This window comes from Mirounga leonina, unplaced genomic scaffold, assembly GCF_011800145.1.
Source record: "Mirounga leonina isolate KUSES-001 unplaced genomic scaffold, KU_Mleo_1.0 Mir_115, whole genome shotgun sequence".
NCBI lineage: Eukaryota > Metazoa > Chordata > Mammalia > Carnivora > Phocidae > Mirounga > Mirounga leonina.
The window spans coordinates 7527645-7545076 of record NW_023270268.1 but is presented as its reverse complement, the minus strand read 5'-3'; the positions used below and the strand labels follow the sequence as shown (position 1 = coordinate 7545076).

General features: G+C 52.3%; 1 protein-coding gene across 1 annotated transcript in view; it reads right to left on the bottom strand.

The window, feature by feature from the left end:
- Nucleotides 1–17432, bottom strand: part of TTC21A (tetratricopeptide repeat domain 21A) — a 31383-nt gene that overhangs the window by 1515 nt on the left and 12436 nt on the right. Inside the window, exons 10-24 of the mRNA XM_034992335.1 lie at nucleotides 15196–15293; nucleotides 14832–15032; nucleotides 14013–14142; nucleotides 12110–12267; nucleotides 11661–11876; nucleotides 6843–7081; nucleotides 5933–6005; nucleotides 5712–5822; nucleotides 5235–5373; nucleotides 4961–5064; nucleotides 3614–3802; nucleotides 2322–2432; nucleotides 1522–1603; nucleotides 521–671; nucleotides 126–287 (exon numbers count right to left, since the gene is read on the bottom strand). Of these exons, the coding sequence (XP_034848226.1) occupies nucleotides 126–287; nucleotides 521–671; nucleotides 1522–1603; nucleotides 2322–2432; nucleotides 3614–3802; nucleotides 4961–5064; nucleotides 5235–5373; nucleotides 5712–5822; nucleotides 5933–6005; nucleotides 6843–7081; nucleotides 11661–11876; nucleotides 12110–12267; nucleotides 14013–14142; nucleotides 14832–15032; nucleotides 15196–15293 (2164 nt within the window). The remainder of the gene's footprint in view (nucleotides 1–125; nucleotides 288–520; nucleotides 672–1521; nucleotides 1604–2321; nucleotides 2433–3613; nucleotides 3803–4960; nucleotides 5065–5234; nucleotides 5374–5711; nucleotides 5823–5932; nucleotides 6006–6842; nucleotides 7082–11660; nucleotides 11877–12109; nucleotides 12268–14012; nucleotides 14143–14831; nucleotides 15033–15195; nucleotides 15294–17432) is intronic.

The window sequence follows — 17432 nt, the reverse complement described above, 5'->3', positions numbered from 1 at the left end:
TTGGACACGGGAACCCGGGAACCGCGGGGCCCTCACTCGGCCTGGACCTCGCCGCGCGTGGCTCTCCCCGCCTTTCCCAGGGTCCTGCCCCTGCGCCCCCGCCCCCAGGTCAGCCGGGCCCCTACTTGCTCTCAGCCACCAGGTTCTCAAAAACCTCTCCGCCCACGATCTCGTTGTCTGGGTTCAGACAGATCTGCACCATGTAGTAGGTGGCACTCTGGCCCCAAGTGCTGTCCTTGCGCGCTTTGTTTAGGAACTTCAGTGCTTCGTTGGGTTGCCCTATGTGCCTGTAGCGGAGAAGAGAAATCCAAGAACCAGAGAGGGAAACTGAGGGCCAGGGAGGGCAGGGACACGCAGGAGCCACTCCCTGAGTCTGCACACAGCGGGTCTGGATCGCTGCTCTCCCTGATCTGCAGGCTGGATTTCTGCAGAAGCCCAGCGTGTCTGCTAGGAAGAAGCCCCTGCCTACAACTGCCCTGACAGCCCCCTTCCCTACCCCCCCCCCCTCGCCCCAACTCACCAGCTGTAGATGCCTCTGCAGTAGTTGAACCCTGGCTCCAAAGGAACGCGGCTGGACATCCTCTTGGTCAATTCAAAGAAGGCAGGGGCATCTTCAAGTCTGCCACTTCTCCATAGCAGATCAATTAGTTTATTCAATACCACAAAATTGTCTAAAATAAGAGAGCAGAAATATTCAGGCTGTGATAACCACTAGCTAAGTCCTGTTGGGTGCGGTGGGCAGGCATGGAGAAGTGAGGGGACCAGCAGACACTGCCCATTTGGGCTGAGCAGGGACATCCCAGCAGCTTTAATGTCTCCACTGGTCTCCAAAGTTGAGAGAATAATAATAATCATACTGAAAAGCAGTAATAATAGCTAACACTTGTACAGTATGTGGCAGGAAGTGCTTTACCTATATATTAACCACACAACGAGGTACCTATTTTTCCCATTTCACAGATGATGGAAACTGAGACACAAAGAAGTTCTCTGCCAACGGTTACACAGCTGGTGAGTGGAAGAGCTTGAGTTAGACATAGGCCATCTGGCTCCAGGATTCGCACTCCTAACAGCAGCACTCTGCTGGGCCTCTAGGCAGAGCTGGTTGTGGGCCTGTGGGGGCTCAAGTCTGAGCTTCAGGTATGGTCCCTGCCCCGGCAAGAGGGGTGCTTTGATATTGCAGTGAGGGGAAATGTAGCTACCTAATCAGGGAGAATTTCTAGCCACCTCCAGGTGCTGTGACCTCAGAAGGGGGCCACATCCAGTCCAATGGCTGTGATGCGGGGACAGACAGGCTCTCCTGGGTCCTATGCCAAGCACTGCCCTGCCTGAGACCAGGAACTGGCCCCTTGGACTCAGGAAGGGCCAGCATGTTCCATCGGGGCTTTATCAGTTTCCTGCCTCTCTGGGAACAATCAGAGAGGAAGGGGCTTCCTCTGCCCAGTCAGGAAGGAGGGGAGGGGGCCCACCCTTCTCCGGGAGAGCAGCCCTTGCGGGGTGGGAACTGATGCAGGCAGTTACCTGGCGCTTTCTCCAGGACTTGGCGGTAGAGATCGACAGCGGCTTCGTATTTCTGTTTTCTAAACATCAGGTCAGCCATCATCTATCAGAAAACATATGGTGCTCCAGAATTCCTGGCAGCAGTTCGCAGGGGCCTGGGGACGGGGGTGGGGAGGCTGGCCTGGGGTGGGGATAAGCAGGGCAGGTGGGAAAGGACTTCCAGGGGAGCCTCTCGGGGCACAGGGAGAAGCGGCCACAGGAGGAGCCCAGAAGGAAGGGCCTGCCTGGGGCGGGGGGAGAGCTGGGGCGAGGACGGAAGTGGGAAGATAAGCCCAGGGGTGGACACCAGTGGGACCCTTTGACAGGCAGCAGAACCAGCCCCTCGGCTCGTGTCTGAGAACTGCCGGCCATAGGCAGTGGAGGTGGAATGAGGGCTCCCCTCTTCTGTGGGGTAGCCCTGGTGGCTGGCTGGGTGTTAGGGAGGAGAGAAGTCAAGACAGGAGAGGCCTTTTCCCACACACTTCTGTAAACCCAGGAACCTGTCCCACCCTTGCTTTCACCAACTATGGGTGTGGTTCACCACCCCCCACCCCCAGCCACGGGGGGGAATCAGCCTCCCTGCCTCCCCCATGACGTTGCCCCCGGCTGCCAGCCCACCCCCTACCGCGTGAAGGGCAGCCGGCCCCTGTGCTCCGTCCCCTCTGCCTGGCCGCCCCTGGGGCCAGGGTGGCCAGGTGTCTGAGTTCTGGGGCTAGGCAGCAGCCCTCGGGCGGTCACAGGGAGCCTGGGGAGGGTAGGCAGAAGGTCCGGCGGCCGCATACCACTGAGGCGGTCTCATGGTTCTGCTCCGACTGCAGGAGGATGGCACAGTGCTGCTCGCACAAGTCCAACTGCCCCTGCAGGAGGTAGAGCCGCGCCAGCTCCAGCACCACCTGCGACAAGACCAGACAGAATCGACCAGTGAGCATCATGGGAAAACGCGGAGACTGATGTCTCCAGCTCTCATCACCCATTTCTCTTAGTTCTGCCTTCACAATAGGTCTCTGGCCCTCCCCTTTTCCCTCACCAGTACTCCAATCATACCATGTGTTTTACTAACTAACCTCTGACACTTGGGGCCTGGGTAACTCGTACTTATCCCTCAGCTCCGGCTCTGACCAAACCACCTCTGGGCCGCCTTCTGTGCCCCAGACTCCGGGCCAGGTGCCCGTCTTCTGAGTTCCCACAGTGTGCGGACCCACATGCAGGCACGTTTTGTGTGGCATTGGAACTGCAAGTGTGCTCATCTGTCCCCCTTCCCGAGGCAGTCTATGGGCAGGGACAGGTCTTGGCCCATTGTCTCCCGGGCCTAGCACTGAGCCTGGTGCATATGAGATCTCTCTTAAATGAGTGCATGCTTTGTTTTTTTGTTTGTTTTTAAAGATTTTAATTATTTATTTATTTGACAGAAGGAGACAGCACAAGGAGGCAGAGAGGCAGGCAGAGGGCGAGGGAGAGGCAGGCTTCCCACTGAGCAGAGAGCCTGTGGGGCTCGATCCCAGGATTCTGGGATCACGACCTGAGCCGAAGGCAGACGCTTAACCGACTGAGCCACCCAGGTGCCCCAAATGAGCGCGTGTTAAATGAATGAATGAATGAATGAATGAATGGCCCGGCAGAGTGGCACTAAGCTCTTCCTCCGTTCTCCTAGTGTGGACTCCAGCCACCATCGCCTCATGTGGGCCATACCTCCCGCATGACCCTAAACCTCCTTGGAAGCTTAGTCTGGCTTTGTGCCTGAAGGCCCCTGGCAGCTACAGCTCTCACTGTGTCCCCACCTCCAAGGGGGACCTGGAAATGCCATACTAACATGACTTCCGGCAGCACCTTTCCCGCTCTACCTCCCACAATGGCTGTCCAAAGGGAGGCTTCCCAGCCTCGGTCCAACGGCTGTGATGGCTGAGGGCCCCGGGGTCAGCTAAAGCAGGCTCCCCACACCAGCGGCCCCGGGCCCTTACACCTGCAGCTCCTCAGGGCAGCCCAGGAAAGGACCTGGCCTCTACCCCTCAGCAGGGGTGTCGGCAAGACATCATGGCCCAAGAGAAGGGGCTGGTTCTGGCTTTGAGGACCCCACCTTATTGTCGACAGGTGAGTAGAAGAGGGCATCCTTATAAGACCGCACGGCCTTGGCAAACTCCTTCTCTGCCAAGTAGTGCTCCCCAAACTGGACACAGATGGAGGCTGCCAGTTGCTTCTGGGGGGCGGTCATTTCTGGTTGCTCCAGTGGAACGCGCTTCAGTATCCGAGACTGGAGGTCCATGGCCTGGGGAGACCAGTAAACTCAGGATCAGAGACTTAGAGCCTGATGTGCTAGATCTCAGGCCAATTCACAAGTCCCCACGCTCTTGTTTCCGTGTCAGCAGATTCTCAGAAAGGGCATCTCAAGTGCCCTTGAGCAAATCTGGGTCACTCTGGACAGGCAAGGCCACTGGCTGACTACTCAGCTGACTCTGCCTCTGGGGCAGGAGGAGAAGCAAAGGCACCCAAACAAAACACTCTACTGGACTGTACTTGTTTACCTGTTTCCATGACACCCTGCTACTTCCCGTGTCTAACTGGCACGAGAACAAGCACACAGTAGGTGCTCAGAGCAGGCTGGGGTTTGATAGACCCATATGCACTGAGTATTGCCCTGCCGGGAATTTGAGGCAGCGTCTGCAAATATCCACGACATAAAAGGGTCAAGCGAGTAACCGGGGAGCATCGGAACGAGAGGAACGAAGACGCCAGGGTTAAGCTTTGGGCTTTCTAAGGGCCAAACAGGAGTGGGAATCCAATGGGAAGCAAGGGACTAAATCACCTCCAGCAGTGAGAGAGTGGGCTCTGCTTCTACCCCCGCAGAACGCCCCCCAGGAACAAGTGGCTGGCGACGCCCTTGCTAGAAAGAGCGAGGAAGGTATGGCGGGAATGGCTGGGAAGTGTCCCCTTGGGGCAGCCCGGTGGGGAAAGAGCTTCGGTTGGATCAGGTCAGACCTGGTTCCAATCTCAGCTCCAGCATTGGCTAGCAGTGTGACGTTGGGTACATTTCTTAATCTCTCGGAGCCTCATCTGTGGAACAGGAATGTCACAGTGCTTATCTCAACGGGCCGCTGTGAGAATTAATAAGAAAGCAAAAAGCCTACTGCTGTGCAACCAGCATTGTCCAGTATTATCACCACCAGCATCCTTGAGGACAAGGGCACCTTCTTCCTCCCTGCCTTCCCCAGCCCGGCCCAGCCGGCCTTTGGGCACTTTGGGGCACCATCAACGAAGAGCACAGGTGTGGGAATAAATGGAAGGCAGAGGTCTGAGGTGTAACCTAGGTCCTCTTTTGAGGGCCAGGCCTGGAGCCTTCCAGACCTGCAGTCCTATCCTTCCTTTTATAGCTCCCATCAGGAAACGGCAGATAAAGAGCTTGAGTCTGTTGTCTGTTGTCAATTACCTCATTCAAAGTTCCCACCACATCTTCCTTTTTATGACTCTTATAAACCTTTGCCAGCAAAAGCAAGCACTTGACATCGTTCATCATGGTCGAGATGTCTTTGACTGCAAAATGGAAACCCAAATCAGTGTTCTCTGGCCCCTGGGAAGCCAGGGATGGGGGAGGGAGGGGACTGGGCTCAGGACCCCTGCATCACTCTGCAGGAGAAGAGTCGGGAGAGGGGGCAGAGGGGGCCGCAGTATGCTGGGGGAGAGACTTTAGGACATGGCCTCACCGAAGTCATGTTCCAGTGCTTGTTTCAGAACTTTCTCTGCCTTGTTGAATTTCTTTAACTTCAGGAGCAGCTCAGCCAGATCACAGCACAGAAAGTCCTGTCCACTGATCTTCTGTGCGGCCTCATAATAATTAATTGCCTTAGGGCAAACAGGAAATACTGGCATTGGGTTTGGTTCTACCTTGAATGCCTCACACTGCGTTCCCTCAGTGGCCACCACACCTGTGTGTCCCTCCAGAACACAGAAGCCTGAGATGGAAAGGCCCTCCCAGCTGCAGAGGGCTCAAGCTGAGCAGGAGTGTGTGCTGGGTGGGGGTGGGTGGCTGGCTTCTGAATTCTCCCCTTGGTACCCCATTCAGCAGGGAGCTAGGGTGGAAATGCAGCCACTCCCCTCCCATCCAGACCCTCCTACTCATGCATCCTCCTCCCTCTTCTCTGCTGGGCTGCCCCCACCTCCCCACCCCAACCTAGCCTGACCTTGGTGTACTGGTGGGTCTTCACATAGGCTTGCCCGATCCTCCTGACCAGGGATGCATCGTGTGGGTTCTTTCTATAGGCCTCCTCATAAACCTCCAGGGCCTTTTCGGGCTGGTGGGAAAGTGTCCAGAGGTCTCTCTCTCTCTGTCTCTCTTCTCTCCCACTGGAGAGAAGAGTGAGATCGGGGGACCACTTGGCAAGGCCATGAGGCTTTCACTCACCTCCTGAATGTTCATGAAAGCATCACCCAGTAGCAGGCTGGTGTGGGGACCAGGCAGGTGTTCGCAGAGCTCCCTGCAAAAGCAACCAAAAACTTAGCTCAGACCTGTACATCTTTCATGTTTCTGAATCCACCTCCTCCTCTTCTTTCCCACTAACTAATTCATTCATCCATTTATCCATTCATCACTCAGTACTCCTTGAAAGCCCACTGTGCATGAGGGCCTGGGTTAGCCACCTTAGTCTAGGCTCTCCTTGTCTGTTTTCTGGATCATGCCAGAGCTTCCATCCACCCCTCTGGCCTCCACTCTTAAACACCCCCCCACCCCCCAGATCCCTCTGCATAAGCAGGCATCCTGCACTTTCTAAAACTCCATGTGACCACTCCACTGTTTATTGGTTTCCCACTGCTCTTGGCTTCACCTCCCCCACCCCACCCCACCCCCAGCACCGCCTCCCACCTGGATTGAGGAGGCAGAGTTTTGTTTGAGGGAGGGGCTGGGAAGGTACTTTGGAGGCCCCCGTGTCAAAGTATATAGACAGGGCTTCTAACCCCAGCTCTCCCCGTTCTTGCCCCTCTCATCGGCCACATCAAGTCACTGGACATTTCTTCAGGGACAGGCAGAGTCAGGGGCCAGGGCAGAAGCACATTCCCATGGTTCCCACCAGAATGTGGGGCCACACAGGGCAGCCAAGCAGGACAGATTCAGTTCCGGATCTTCAGGACTCAGCAATGAGCCGTCCTGACTGAGCACACTCAAATTCTGCCCCACAGGAAATTCTGTACTTGCATCTAACACACTTGGAGGACGCGGACTGGAGACCCAGGTGGAAGAAACATAATCTGGAGGAAACACCCCCTAAAACACCGCTGGAGCCGAGGCCGGAAGGGTGCCGCCGCCTGGGGCTTACCTGTAGCAGCCGATGTAGAGGCGGGTGTCTTTGCGGGTCTGCAGGTAGATGTTGCCCATCTTTTCCTTGGCTTCCGTGTAGCAGGGCTGCTTGGGCGTGATGTTCCTCAGCAGGCTCAGCGCCATGTCCACGTTCCCCTTGCTCAGGGCCAAGTCCGCATTGGCGATGGTGATGCGGATCTCCTCTGGTGTGCCACTGAACTCGTTGATGGCATCCTGCATGACCTTGGTGGCCTCATGCTGGGACATGGGAAGCCAACAGACCCTCCTTGAGCTGTTGCCCACCACAGGTGGCCTGACAACACTTGAAACCTCTTGGAGGAGACTTAAAGTGATCCCTCTTCCCACTTCTAACCCCGGAAGAGAAAGGAAACAGAGAGACAGCTGGGAGCAGTTCTGCTACACGGAAGCCAAGGATAGGATGGCTCCCATCCACCTGCAGAGAGGCTCCAGTGGCAGAAGGGAGAGACAGCCCTTCAATGTCCACAACCACTGTTCCTGGGGGATGGCAGGGGGAAGGTGCCCGGCTAGCTGGGGGCACAGAAACCTTCAACTGTAAGAACCAGCCTGTTCCTTAGCACCTCGACGTCTGCTGGCGATTCCTTCCTGTTAGAGACCTATGGACACATCTCCTTGTACTTCCCTGCTTTTGGTCAAAGGTATGTTTTATTTTTATTCTTATTAATTTGTTTATTTAAAGATTTTACTTATTTATTGAGAGAGAGAGTGCGCGCACACACGCACATGCTCATGCAGGAACAGGGAGAGGGACAGAGGGAGAAGCAGACTCCTCGCTGAGCAGGGAGACCCCCCTCACCCCTGGGGCTCGATCCCAGGACCTGAGATCATGACCTGAGCTGAAGGCAGACGCTTAACTCATTGAGCCACCAAGGTGCCCCAAAAGTATTTTAATGTTATGGTATTTGGTACAAAAAGTCTATTTGAATTATTTCTTCATTATATTTGTCCCCTTGATTATTTTAACAAAGTGACTCTCTTTCCCCATTTTGGTCCTTTTTGACTTGGATTCAGCCTTACCAGACATTTCTTCCTCAACCTCTGCTTTCTTTTTGTTTGCTTTGTATGTTTGTACCATGTTTTTACTACCATTTTGGGTGGGTCCTTTGGTTTTTGAAGTACAGACAGTAAGGGTTCCCTCTGTTTGTTTAAACCACTCTAATGCCTCTTTTATTTAATAGCTACATTTATTTCATTTACAATTTTATTATCACAGATACATTCTCAGGTTTTCTGTCAACTTGCTTTGTTTTCATTTTTATATGCTGCTGTGTTTGACTTCATTCCTGCCTTTACGTGTGGTCTGCTTTCTTTTCTTCCTAACTCTTGATAAAAGTGGTGGAAATCGTCTCTTTTAAATTCTACCAAGAGTCATCTTTCTGGGGCGCCTGGGGTGGCTCAGTCGTTAAGCATCTGCCTTCAGCTCAGGTCATGATCCCAGGGTCCTGGGATCGAGCCCCACATCGGGCTCCCTGCTCAGTGGGAAGCCTGCTTCTCCCTCTCCCACTCCCCCTGCTTGTGTTCCCTCTCTCGCTGTGTCTATCTCTGTCAAATAGATAAATAAAATCTTTAAAAAAAAAAAAGTCATCTTTCTATCAAGACACATTTTCTGTAAACTTTTTGTTTCACACTCTATAAAGATGGAAAAAACTAGCATGCTTACAGTAACCCCACCTCCCCTTCCCATCCTCCTCTCTGAATTTTTTATGGGATACTATTGTTATTTTGACTTCAATAACTTTTATTTCAAGAACTTAGCAATTACGCTGGCTTTGAGTTGAAATGACCGTATTTCAATGTAATTATATTTAGATTTATTTAGATTAGTTCTATGTGTCCTTTTACAGCTCAAATTTTTTTCCCACTTATAAAAAACTTCATTTTCAGGGCGCCTGGGTGGCTCAGTTGTTAAGCGTCTGCCTTTGGCTGAGGTCATGATCTCAGGGTCCTGGGATCTAGCCCCGTATTGGGCTCCCTGCTCGGTGGGGAGCCTGCTTCTCCCTCTTCCACTCCCCCGCTTGTGTTCCCTCTTTCGCTGTCTCTCTCTCTGTCAAATAAATAAATAAAATCTTAAAAAAATTAAGTATTTAAAAAAAAAACCCTTCATTTTCTTTTGTGTTTTTAGTTGTCTGGATTACATAGACAAGTAGATTTTTCAGAAAGGTTTAATTAACACCATAATTCTGGAGTTATTTGAATTTTTAGAGTATCCTTTATTGCTTTCATACATGAAAGCTATCCTGGGGGGACACCCTCCCCCCTCAACATTTTATAAATATTGTTCTGTTGTCTTCCTGAATTTAGTATTGTTGAGTAAAAGTCTGAGGCCAAGTTGATTTTTTTTTTTTTCTCACAGCGGGTAATATGCTCCCTACCCAGATGCTTGTCAGAACCTTCAATGACATTGTGAATCCTTGATTCTTGTAAATTCATTAGGACATTACTATTAGGATATTTCTTGGTCTTAATATTGTACTGCTATTTCTCCAGCACAGAGTGCCTTTCCGGGTCACTGTATTGTGTCTCCCCTAAAGGAATCATTCTGGTCCATCTCTGACGTGTCCCGGGTTCCGTTTCTTCTCGCTTCTGCAGGAACGTTGATTTTGCGTTTGCTGGCTATCTGCTGTCTCTCTCTTATCCATCATCCTCTCAAATCACTTCAGTGATTTTTCTCAACCCTTTCCTCCATCAGAGAGCCTCAGCAAGGGTTCAGCCACTTTCTGTTTTTTCTAGTGGGACTAACGGATCACTGCTTCCTGTGCTTACTGTCTAATTCTGCTAGCTGAACCCCTCTGTGGACCTCTGGTGCTCTGCTTTGAGCTGGTTTTTACAAGAGTTCATGTTCTTTTTATTTTCACTGAGTGCAGAAAAGTTTTTGTTTTTTTAAAATATTTCTTCTAGGGGCGCCTGGGTGGCTCAGCCGTTTAGCGTCTGCCTTTGGCTCAGGTCATGATCCCAGGGTCCTGGGACCGAGCCCCACATCGGGCTCCCTGCTCCGCGGGAAGCCTGCTTCTCCCTCTCCCACTCCCCCTGCTTGTGTTCCTGCTCTCGCTATCTCTCTCTGTCAAATAAATAAATAAAATCTTAAAAAAAAAAAGACAACTAAATAAATAAATAAATATTTCTTTTATTTTGTATAATACTCTTTCTCCCAAAGTGTAACCCTCACTTGTCTTTGGCTTGTGATTTTGTTTCCTCTCTCCTCTTTCCTCCCTCTGTCCTTTTCTCTCTTTCCTGCCTTCCTTCATTCCCTCCCATCCTTCCTTCCCTCCTTCCTACCTTTCCTCCCTTCTTCCCTCCTCCCTTCCTTCTTTCCTCTCTCCCTCGCCTCCTTCCTTCCCTATAACCACCATTTTGGATCCCATCTGATCACTGCTCATTCTCAAATGAGATTTTCATTCCCTTTTCTCAGGAACGGGGCTGGGGAGGGAGAGGGCCTAGCACAGCCACCCTAGAAAGCACATTTCCTCTGAGCTTTCTGTGGGTCCTCCCTTTTGGGGTAGACTTTGTGAGAAGCTGGGGGGTCAGGATGGAACCCCTGGCTCACAGGGAAGGCCTCAGTTTGCAGATCTGTCATCCTAGCAAAGCCAGCTGCGGAACTGATTTTCCGGTCATTTCCCTCCTTCCTTTCCTCTGGCCCACGTCTCCTAGAAAGGAGTCCGGACAGAGAGAAGCAAGGACGCATTTTAGCAGAGAGTTCTTGTCCAGTGGTCCTCCCTTTCCAAAAGCGGAATGCCCCTGCTTTTCCTGGTTTGACCACATCTCCAGAAAGTTTCAAGCAAATGCTGGAACCTCAGGTCCCACTGACGGCACCCTGCTTTCTCTCTCCCCCACGGACGGTAAGTTCTGAAAGGACAGGGACCTTGCGGGCTGCTCTCCTCTATCCCCAGCCCTCACATGGCGCCTGGCATATAGGTGGCCCTCAATCACTAGCCGAATAAATGACCGGTTTAATCAACTCTTCTGGGATGTGGCCCATCCCTGATTTTGTTATAGATGGAGATTCCTTCCCCACTTTTAAGTCTTGTGTTCCTTTTGGCAGATTTAAAGGAGGAAAGTACAACCAACAGGCTTCTGCATCGCCATCTTTGCCCAGAAGGCAATTTTTAACTTTTAAGGAGAAAGGCCCTCACGGGCTGTTCCTTCTTGATGGCAGGATTTTCCCAGGAGGCCAGATGCCCCCATACCGGTGGATCACAGAAATGGTCTTGAAGCTCTGCTGACAAACTGCTTCCAGGTGAGCGGGTGGGTGAGGGAGGACAGCGGGGCCAAGGGAGCATGGGGAGCCAGCTCTCCCCCTCCCCGCCTCTGTGCTCTCCGCTGCTCCTTTACACCAGCATGGGATGCTCAGGTGCTCGCTGCCTTTGCCTACCCAGCCCCTCCAAGGCCCCAGCGCTGCCTCATACAGTTGAGCAAATTGTATACCACGAAACTCCAAGGGGACACAGTTCATAAAGATTGTGGTGGGATGATGACATCCACTGGAGCTCTACATCGCCCAGTCTGCCTGACCACCTGCGGCTGCCCTCATGGGCCTCTGTGCTCTGCCTGCGTGGGATCCTCGTGGGGACAGTGAGGTAGGCAGGGGATAGATCATGCAGGACCCAGTAGGGTTTGGACTTTATCTTGAGGGCAGTGGGAGCCTCTGAAGCCTTTAGGCAGGGGGAAGATGTGCTTCCAAATGAATAAAGGCTCAAATAGTAGCACAAATAAACATCAGCCAGAATCAAAGAGCCTGGGTTGATTACCCTGGACCTCCAAATGCCCCAGTCCCAAGGGAAGAGAGCATGCCATCTCTTACCAGCTCCCCATTCATCCGGAGGGCATCTGCCAGTTCCAGTAGGATGGACACCCGCTCGCTGGGCTGTACAGAGGGCCCACGGAACTTCTTGCCTTCTTCCATCTTCCGAGTTGGTAATTTTATGATCATTTTCAGTGTCCTTATGGCTTCTGGATAGTCCCCAGACTTGTTGAGGGCCCTGGCCTTGATGTAGTGGTAGAGGGGGTGGTCTCGGACCTAGAGGAGCACAGTGGGGCACGGGGCTCTGGCATGCTGCTGCGGCTACTCACAGCACCCAGCCTGGAGAAAGTGCCAGAAGCCCACTGAGCCTGCCCCTGCCTTTGGCCAGCAGAAGGGTCTGAAGGCTGCAGGGAGCTCCTGGGGCTACCCTCCCCCCCGGGGCAAATAGGGGCTGCAGCTGGGTGGGCCGTTGGGTGCTGAGTGGGCGGCTGGGCATAGAGGACCCCCACCTGGAAGTTGTGGCTGACGCCCAGCTCTAAGCAGTGAGAACACATGGCAAAATTGCCCTGTGCCAGGTAGATGTGGGACATGAGGAGGTGGGCATCCACGGAGGTGGGGTCCAGCTCCAGGCAGCGCTGCAGAGTGCTCTGGGCATTCTCTAACTCTCCTAGGAATGAGAAACAGGCCTCTACATCCAGGGGTCCCCGGGGACTCCCAGGGCCCAGTACGTAAAGGCAGAATGAAATTTCTATGTCCCGTTGCCCGGAAATACCCAAGTTGCCATTTGACCTGGTTCTGTTCTGTTTCACTCAGAGTTCTCTTCTTAAAACCAGAACTACAGTTTGTGCCTTGACCCAGACAAAAGCCAGGAAACTCGAACCAGGGTGTGACCCCTCCTTTCTCTCTGTAACCCTCAGGGAGACGGCTAAGTCACGTCACTGCTCTGTCTGGAAGCTCCGGGGAACACTTAAGTCTTGATTCCCACACCTCAGAGCAGAGTGAATCCTAACAATAATGGCAACTATAATAGCCCCAACTTATGAAGCACCTGCTCTATGCCCAACACATGCAAAGCACCTTTAGAAAGGGTGGTTTAATATTTGCCCGGCCCTGCGAGATTGGCAGTATTATCTGTGTCTTTTAGCTGTAGGACTGGAACCCCGTGACGATAAGTCACTCAGCTTGCAAGGGACCAAGTCAGCATTGAAATCCAGGGCCACTGGCTCTTAAGGCTGAGCTCTGAATGCCCAGGCACTAGGGGGCTACAGGGTTTCCCTGCAGCCAGGCTGGCCCTCAGCGGGCAGCAGTGGCCGCCCAAGGGTGGGGTGCACTGAGCTGGTAGGAAGGTCCTCCTCCCTCTGCATCCAGGTCTCTCAACAGTTCCTGCTCAGGGTCCATAACCTAGCGGGTGGGGAGCACCTGCTTGTGGGTCCCAACTCCCTGCTCCTTCCTTGTGTGCTACAGAACTGTGAAGATGTCACTATGGCAACCTAAGCAGCTGGAGACCTGGCTTTGGCCTGAAACCTGCTTGTTGGCAGCTGCAGCACCCCTGGGGGCATGCTCCTGCCTTTGCCTCGTACCCAGGAGCCCCTGAAACTGTGGGTAAGCCTGGAACCCACATACACTGGGGGGCTGGAGGATGAAGAGGGCGGAGCCCTCTGCACAGTGTGACCCACAAGGCAGTGCCAGAGGCCAGACACATGCCTTGGCATTTGGGATCCTTCGGAAGCCCCCAGCACACCAGAGATGAGCCTATCTTCCAGGCAGACGCAGGGTGCAAGACAGCAGGGTGCAGGAGAGTACTCAGAGAGGACAATAAGGCTCCCGTGGAGGCTTCTCCCCTCCCCCACCCCCTCTCTCCAGGGCCTGGGCCTTGAGATGGAAAGAGCTGGAAGGGTATCGCTCTGGCCACTCTGAGGCTCTGAAAGCCTAATACTACAGGGTCTCACCTCCCCATGAGGCCTTCCGGACTACCTTGAAAAAACTGCAACCCTGCCACCCCCTCCCCTCCCCTGCTTTACTTTTCTCCATGGCATTACTGTGTCCTAACAACCAGGTGCACTTAGTTGTTATGTTTATTGTCTATTTCCCCTTACTAGAATGCAAACCTCCTGAGGGAATTTCTGTCTATTTTGAGGACTCACGGAGCCCAGTGTTGGCGCGGCCCTGGTGTAATAATGGAAGTTCAGGGACTATTACCTGGCGCAGAGCACGGAAGCAACAAGCAGCAGGCCGGGTGGGAGAGACCCCTGCTGGCCACGGAAGTCAGGCGGGTTTCAGGGGAGTGGAGGCCAGAGATTCGGGCAAGCCTGGGTGAGGGTGTGTGTAACACCCCAGGCCGGGGGCCTGTGGGCGCTCACCTGGGGCAATGTCTGAACAGATGAGCAGATGTGGGGGGACCCTTGGGCTCACCTGAGAGGTACTTGACCTGAGCCATCACATACAGAGGGTCGATCAGAGCTGGCGCTGCTTTGACTACAGGATTCAGGATCATGGCGACTTGTTTAAGGAGTGGAGACACCATCTGGCCTGGTGACCGGGGCTGGAGGAACACGGGGCCTGGCTGTACGGTTTGCCCCATGCCAGACAGACTCCCAAAGCTCTCAGAAAACCCTGTTTCAGTGCAGGAATTTTACTTCATTCCACATGTTTATTATCCACTCTTTGCCATCGAGGACTAGAGCATAAGCTCCGGAGAGCGGGGACTTGGTTTTCGCTATTGTGTCCCCAGTACCTAACCTGGTGTCTGGCACATGGTTAGTGCACTTGATAAATATTTGTGGGACGACTCATTACATGGCACTGGGGGACAGGATCCTTGCCCACACGGAATCTTGGCTGGCCAGGGAAACAGGCAAACAAGTAAAGGCTAACAGACTTCTTAGAAGACTTCTGGAAAAAAGGAACCTGGTTATTCTAGGATAAAGGCAGGGGCACGGCTAGTGCCCTGCTCCTCCACGTGTGGTCTGTGGACCAGCAGCTCGAGGGAGCATCATCTGGGAGCTTGTTCCAGAGGCTGGCTCTCTCCCCCCAGCTCCGCCCCCCCCCAAATCAGAATCTGCCCTGGAACAACTTTCAGGTGATTCACATGCTACACATGCAAGTTTGAAGGAGAAGGGGTTCCCTAACTGCAGGGGCACAGAGCTGCCTGGTGGCCAGCCAGGTGAGGTCCCTGCCTCTGTCCAGACCTCTGCTCCAGACCCCCGCCATGAGGATAGGACTTCTGCTAACCTGCTTGGGGCAGAAGAACAAGTACTCCTTGGCGATGCAGACCAGGAAGAGGGGGTCCAGTTTTTCGAAGTACTCAGAGCCCAGGGGGAGGCCCTGCATGCTGGAGAAGTGTAGCTCTGCAGCCTCCTTCAGGAGTGCAGTGGCTTCCTGCTCCCCCGTGTGCTTCCGGGATGCCAGAAGGGCCTGGAGAAAAACCAGCACCTGTGGGAGGCAGGTCCAGGTCTTTGGCACCAATGCCAGCCGGGCAGTGGGTAGGTGGGGGTGAAGCAGGAGTCCAGGCCGCATGGGCTGCTGGATACTGGAAACTGGGTTGGGGGGGAGGTACGGAATCCTGGAGCAACCCATATCCCCAGAGAGCTCTGACCTCAGACTTTCCGAGGGACTGCTGCACCTCGTTCAGGAATTCTAGCTGGTGCTCAGCCTCCTCCAGGTGGCCGTCCAGGATCTGGCACCAGATGATCCCTGGGCCCGGGATAGAGCGAGCATGAGCAGCCGGCTCTGACACGGAGCCAGCAGGCCAGCAGGCCAAGGAGCACAGATGAGACAGCGGAAGGAAGGGTGATCCATGCTCGGGGTAAGGAATTCAAAGCATGAGGCAATATGGAAAAACGTCCCTAGCTCACGCTCCAGCTTGAAGCAGGTCTCTCTCCAGAGGTAACCGCCCTTAACAATTTGCGGTATAGTCAACCATCTTTCTAGCAATGTGTATGCATCTTCATGAGATGCTTTAGTTTATACACACCCACCTCGTTCTCTTTAATGACAACATAATATGCCACTGTGGATGCGACATTGTATTTGTGGCCCCATTGAAGGACACCTCATCTAACATTTAGTTTGCTTTTGATGATTAATGTTGCATGGCCACAGTAAACGTATTTCCGTGTTCTAATTCCTGAAGTTGAGCTGATGGGTCAAAGGGCATGTATATCTAAAATGTTGACAGATAAGGCTGACTTGTCCTCCAAAGACATTTCAATTAATATTACAGCCAAGAACTTGAAAGTGGCCTTTCCCCACAACCTTGCAGACATGCTTTACTCTTTGCCAGTCTAAAAAGTGAATAGTAACTCATTTGAATTTACTTTTTTTTTTTTATTGCCAGGGAAAAGGAACATTTTTTTTTTTCCGTATATTGAATGGCCTTTTTCTTTTCTACTATGAATCTCCCATACATAGCTTTCGCCTGTTTTTCTTTTAGGGTTGTTTTCTTTTTATATATTAAGATGATTAATCCTTTGTAGCAAACATTTTCCATTAGTTTGCCATTTACCTCTTAAGTATTTTTCAGTGTCTTTTGCCATCCATTAGTTTTAAATTCTTACATAGTCAAATCGGTAAGATATTTTCCCTTCCATCCTCTGAGTTTCCCCCAGGGAAGCCAAGTCCTATTGAATTTTTATGTTTAAATATTTAATTCATCTGCAGTTTATTTTTTAACTAATCTTTACCCTCCTTCCCCCAATGTGGGGCTCAAACTCACAACCTCAAGATCCAGAGTCACGTGCTCTACCAACTGAGCCGATAAACTGGAGTTTATTTTTGAGTATGGTGTGATATGGGAACTTCCCTTTACTTTTTTCATATTGGATAGCCAGACGTCCAGCCATGAGTTATTGAAACCTACCACCATATTGGTTTGAAATGTCACCTTATTCGTAAGATCTGTTTCTGTGCCATTTATCTGCCTCATTATTCCAGCGTTGGCCTCAAGCTGACTTAACTATTGTTGTCTCCTAATGTGTTTTGGATTTGGGCAGACAAATCCGTCTATTCTTACTATTCCTCCTTTATAGATATTTCCTGGTCATTTTGGTGTATTTATTCCTGATTGTCTTCCTAATCACCACCTTGGCTTTCACTCCTATCCATCCCACCATTTGGCCCATCAATGGAATTTTGTACTTTGCAATCGTATTTTTAATTTTCAGTAACTTTTTTGTTCCCTATAACCTTTCTCACAGTAGCCTGTTCTTTACTTATTGACTGATGTTATAGCCTCTGCAAACACCGGAGGTGTATTAGTAGGGGAGGGGAAGTCTTGTCTGTATCCGGCTTTAACTTCACTCCTCAGAGGGCTCAGCCTCTTTCAGACTGTTAGCAGATTTACAAATGGACTAGACTGATGAGTATTAGCAGCTGAGGCACAATTCCCAAACTGTTAAGGTCGCTGATTTTTCCGAGACAGGTCAGATGAGAGGGTGACTCCAGCACACACCTGACAGGGCTCGCCTGTGCTGGCATGTGGGATGGCCATTCAGGCCGGTGGACTGCCTTTCTGGCTGACTGGCTGGGGGTCTCCCCTGAATGAAGAAGTGGGGGAGGACTGAGCCAGGTGGGGGAATGTCAGGGGATGTGGCCTGTGTGGGGAGCAGCAAGTCTTTTTGTCCTTCACGTCTCTGGTGGTGGTGGGAAGCATCAGGGGCTCTGTTCCGCTCTCTCCTGCCCCACCCCCCTTAATTGCCTCCTTGATTGCATTCTCACCCACTGCCCCACGGCCTGTTTTGCTCCCAGCCTCCAGTGACCCTGAGCTTGCTTTTTTGTTTTTGTTTTTTTAATTTCTGTTTTTCCTGGAGCTCTCTGGGGGAAAAATCGGTCTAC